General features: G+C 62.1%; 1 protein-coding gene across 1 annotated transcript in view; it reads right to left on the bottom strand.

Moving 5' to 3' along the window:
- The window catches only part of BRD9 (bromodomain containing 9), a gene marked incomplete at its 5' end in the record, with an annotated part of 21,754 nt that extends 19,907 nt beyond the window's left edge, over window positions 1-1,847 (bottom strand). Inside the window, 3 exons of the mRNA XM_024731983.1 lie at window positions 500-632; window positions 933-1,147; window positions 1,799-1,847. Of these exons, the coding sequence (XP_024587751.1) occupies window positions 500-632; window positions 933-1,147; window positions 1,799-1,847 (397 nt within the window). The remainder of the gene's footprint in view (window positions 1-499; window positions 633-932; window positions 1,148-1,798) is intronic.
- Between the last annotated feature and the right edge of the window lie 2 nt (window positions 1,848-1,849).

The following is a 1,849-nucleotide window of genomic DNA, read 5'->3' as shown; positions in this document are numbered from 1 at the left end:
CCCCCCCCGCCCCGGCAACTCAAAGGTGGCCAGACCCCAAGCCAAGGAAGAAACCCCTGCAGAACAAACCTGCCTCCAGTTCAGCACCTCCCGACTACCTGACGGCCTCTGAGGGAAGCGACCACACACAGATCAGAGCGTCCCGAGCACGCCAGAAGCCTTCCTCTGCTGGAGCCAGCATAGCTCCCAGGGGGGGATGATGTCCTGAGTGACTGATGCCAACACTAGCCTCCTCCCGTCCACAATGAGCTTCTCATTAGCTCCTGGGCTTTAAAAAAAAAAAAGGCCAGCAGTGGTGGGCCAAGCCCTGCTCTAGAAGTTCAGAGAGGACGGCAAGAACCTTAGGTCCATCCAGCTACTCTGTGTGAGGCCCTGGGAGAGAAAGTGCTGTTCCTTCCTTCCTATGCTTCTCCCAAGAGTTGAAGGGCGGATGCCAACCACTAGTTCACAGCGACAAGCTCCAAAGCTCCAGGACGTCTCTGAAAACGCCGCCACTTGCCTGGCTGTGTCCGGCACGCTCGGACAGGCCGGTCGGGGGGCGGCTCCACCTCCACCTTCTTCCCCGGATCAAAGTCGTCCGCCTCTCCCTCTGTGTCACAGTGTTCCTTTTCCCGTTTCCGCTTCTTCTCTTCCTGTGAGGCAGGGTCAAGGCAGCGAGAGCAATGAAGCACTTGTTAACAGACCTCGCGTTCCTCAGGGAAAGCTAAGAGAGAAAAGCCCTCTTCCAGACCCCCTTCTTACTCCAGGCCACCACCCTTCAAAGACCCGCCCCCCAGGGGCCAGACAAGAAACGATGCGCAAAGAGCCAAAACCGAAGCAACCGACCTCCGCTCGGCGCACCCTCCGAGAAACAGAACACTCGCTTCCGCTTCCGCAGGCCAGGAAGCCCTTGCTCCACCTGCCCCCCAGGGGTTTCGGCCGCCCTCGCTCACCTTTCGCTTCCTTCTTTCTTCATCGTCAAGGTGCTTCTCCTTCTCCGACTTTTTCTTTTTTTTCTTCTTCTTCTCCTTGTGCCTCTCTCGCTCGTGGTCTGACCTGTCATCGTAGTAACTGGAGTCGTGGCCGGACCCTGAGAGCTCTGTCACTTCACTTCCTCCAACCTTGAGCACCAGCTTCAGGGGCTTCTCCAAAGGCTTGTCTGCATAGTCTGTGGACACGCAGGCGACCCTCACAGTGTGCTCAGGGCGCTCAGAGACGCATACTGCTGCCCTGTCGGCAGCACGGCGGGCCCGGGGGGGGTGTCACGGGGAGGACACAGAGGCCCAGGAAGGTGGGGGGATCGGCTGAGCTCAGGTGGACAGCAGGGGAATGCCAAAACCAACAGCGAAAGATGCTGCTGGGGGCAAAGACAGGTGGGGTGCTCCCTCCCTCTCGCCCACAGACATTCTCAGGGGGGCCGCAGGGAGATCTCTGGGTCACTGTCAGGGGGGAGGAGCCAGACCACGCCTGGGGCCCAGGCGCACCATCCTCTACCCCCAGGTCCCGGCCCGTGGTCACCCCCTTCCTGTCCTGCAGCAGTCCCCGTGCGGCGTCCCTGACACCGGGACCAGGGGCTGCCGGACCAGGGCACAGGCGGGAAAGGCGGGAGAAGACCTCGGGAAACACGGACGAAGAACCACAGAGGTGCTCAGCGCTTCTCTCCAGGATGCGGCCAGAGCTAGACGGACGCTTGAGAGGCGCGGCCCCGAGACCCCCGCCGGCGGGCCCCGGACCCCCGCTCTCGTCCCCGGGATCCCCGCCGCCTCGAACGCCCGCCCGTCCGCCCTCCCGGCGTCACAAAGCGCGTCCGCCGCCTCACCCTCGTACGACGAGCGCCACTCGGCCTTATGCTTCTTGTGCTTCTTGCCCA

Source organism: Neophocaena asiaeorientalis, unplaced genomic scaffold (assembly GCF_003031525.2).
Source record: "Neophocaena asiaeorientalis asiaeorientalis breed wild unplaced genomic scaffold, Neophocaena_asiaeorientalis_V1.1 scaffold104, whole genome shotgun sequence".
In the NCBI taxonomy this organism is placed as follows: Eukaryota; Metazoa; Chordata; class Mammalia; order Artiodactyla; family Phocoenidae; genus Neophocaena; species Neophocaena asiaeorientalis.
Note: the sequence above shows the minus strand (reverse complement) of the source record. Positions and strands in the feature narration are given on the sequence as shown.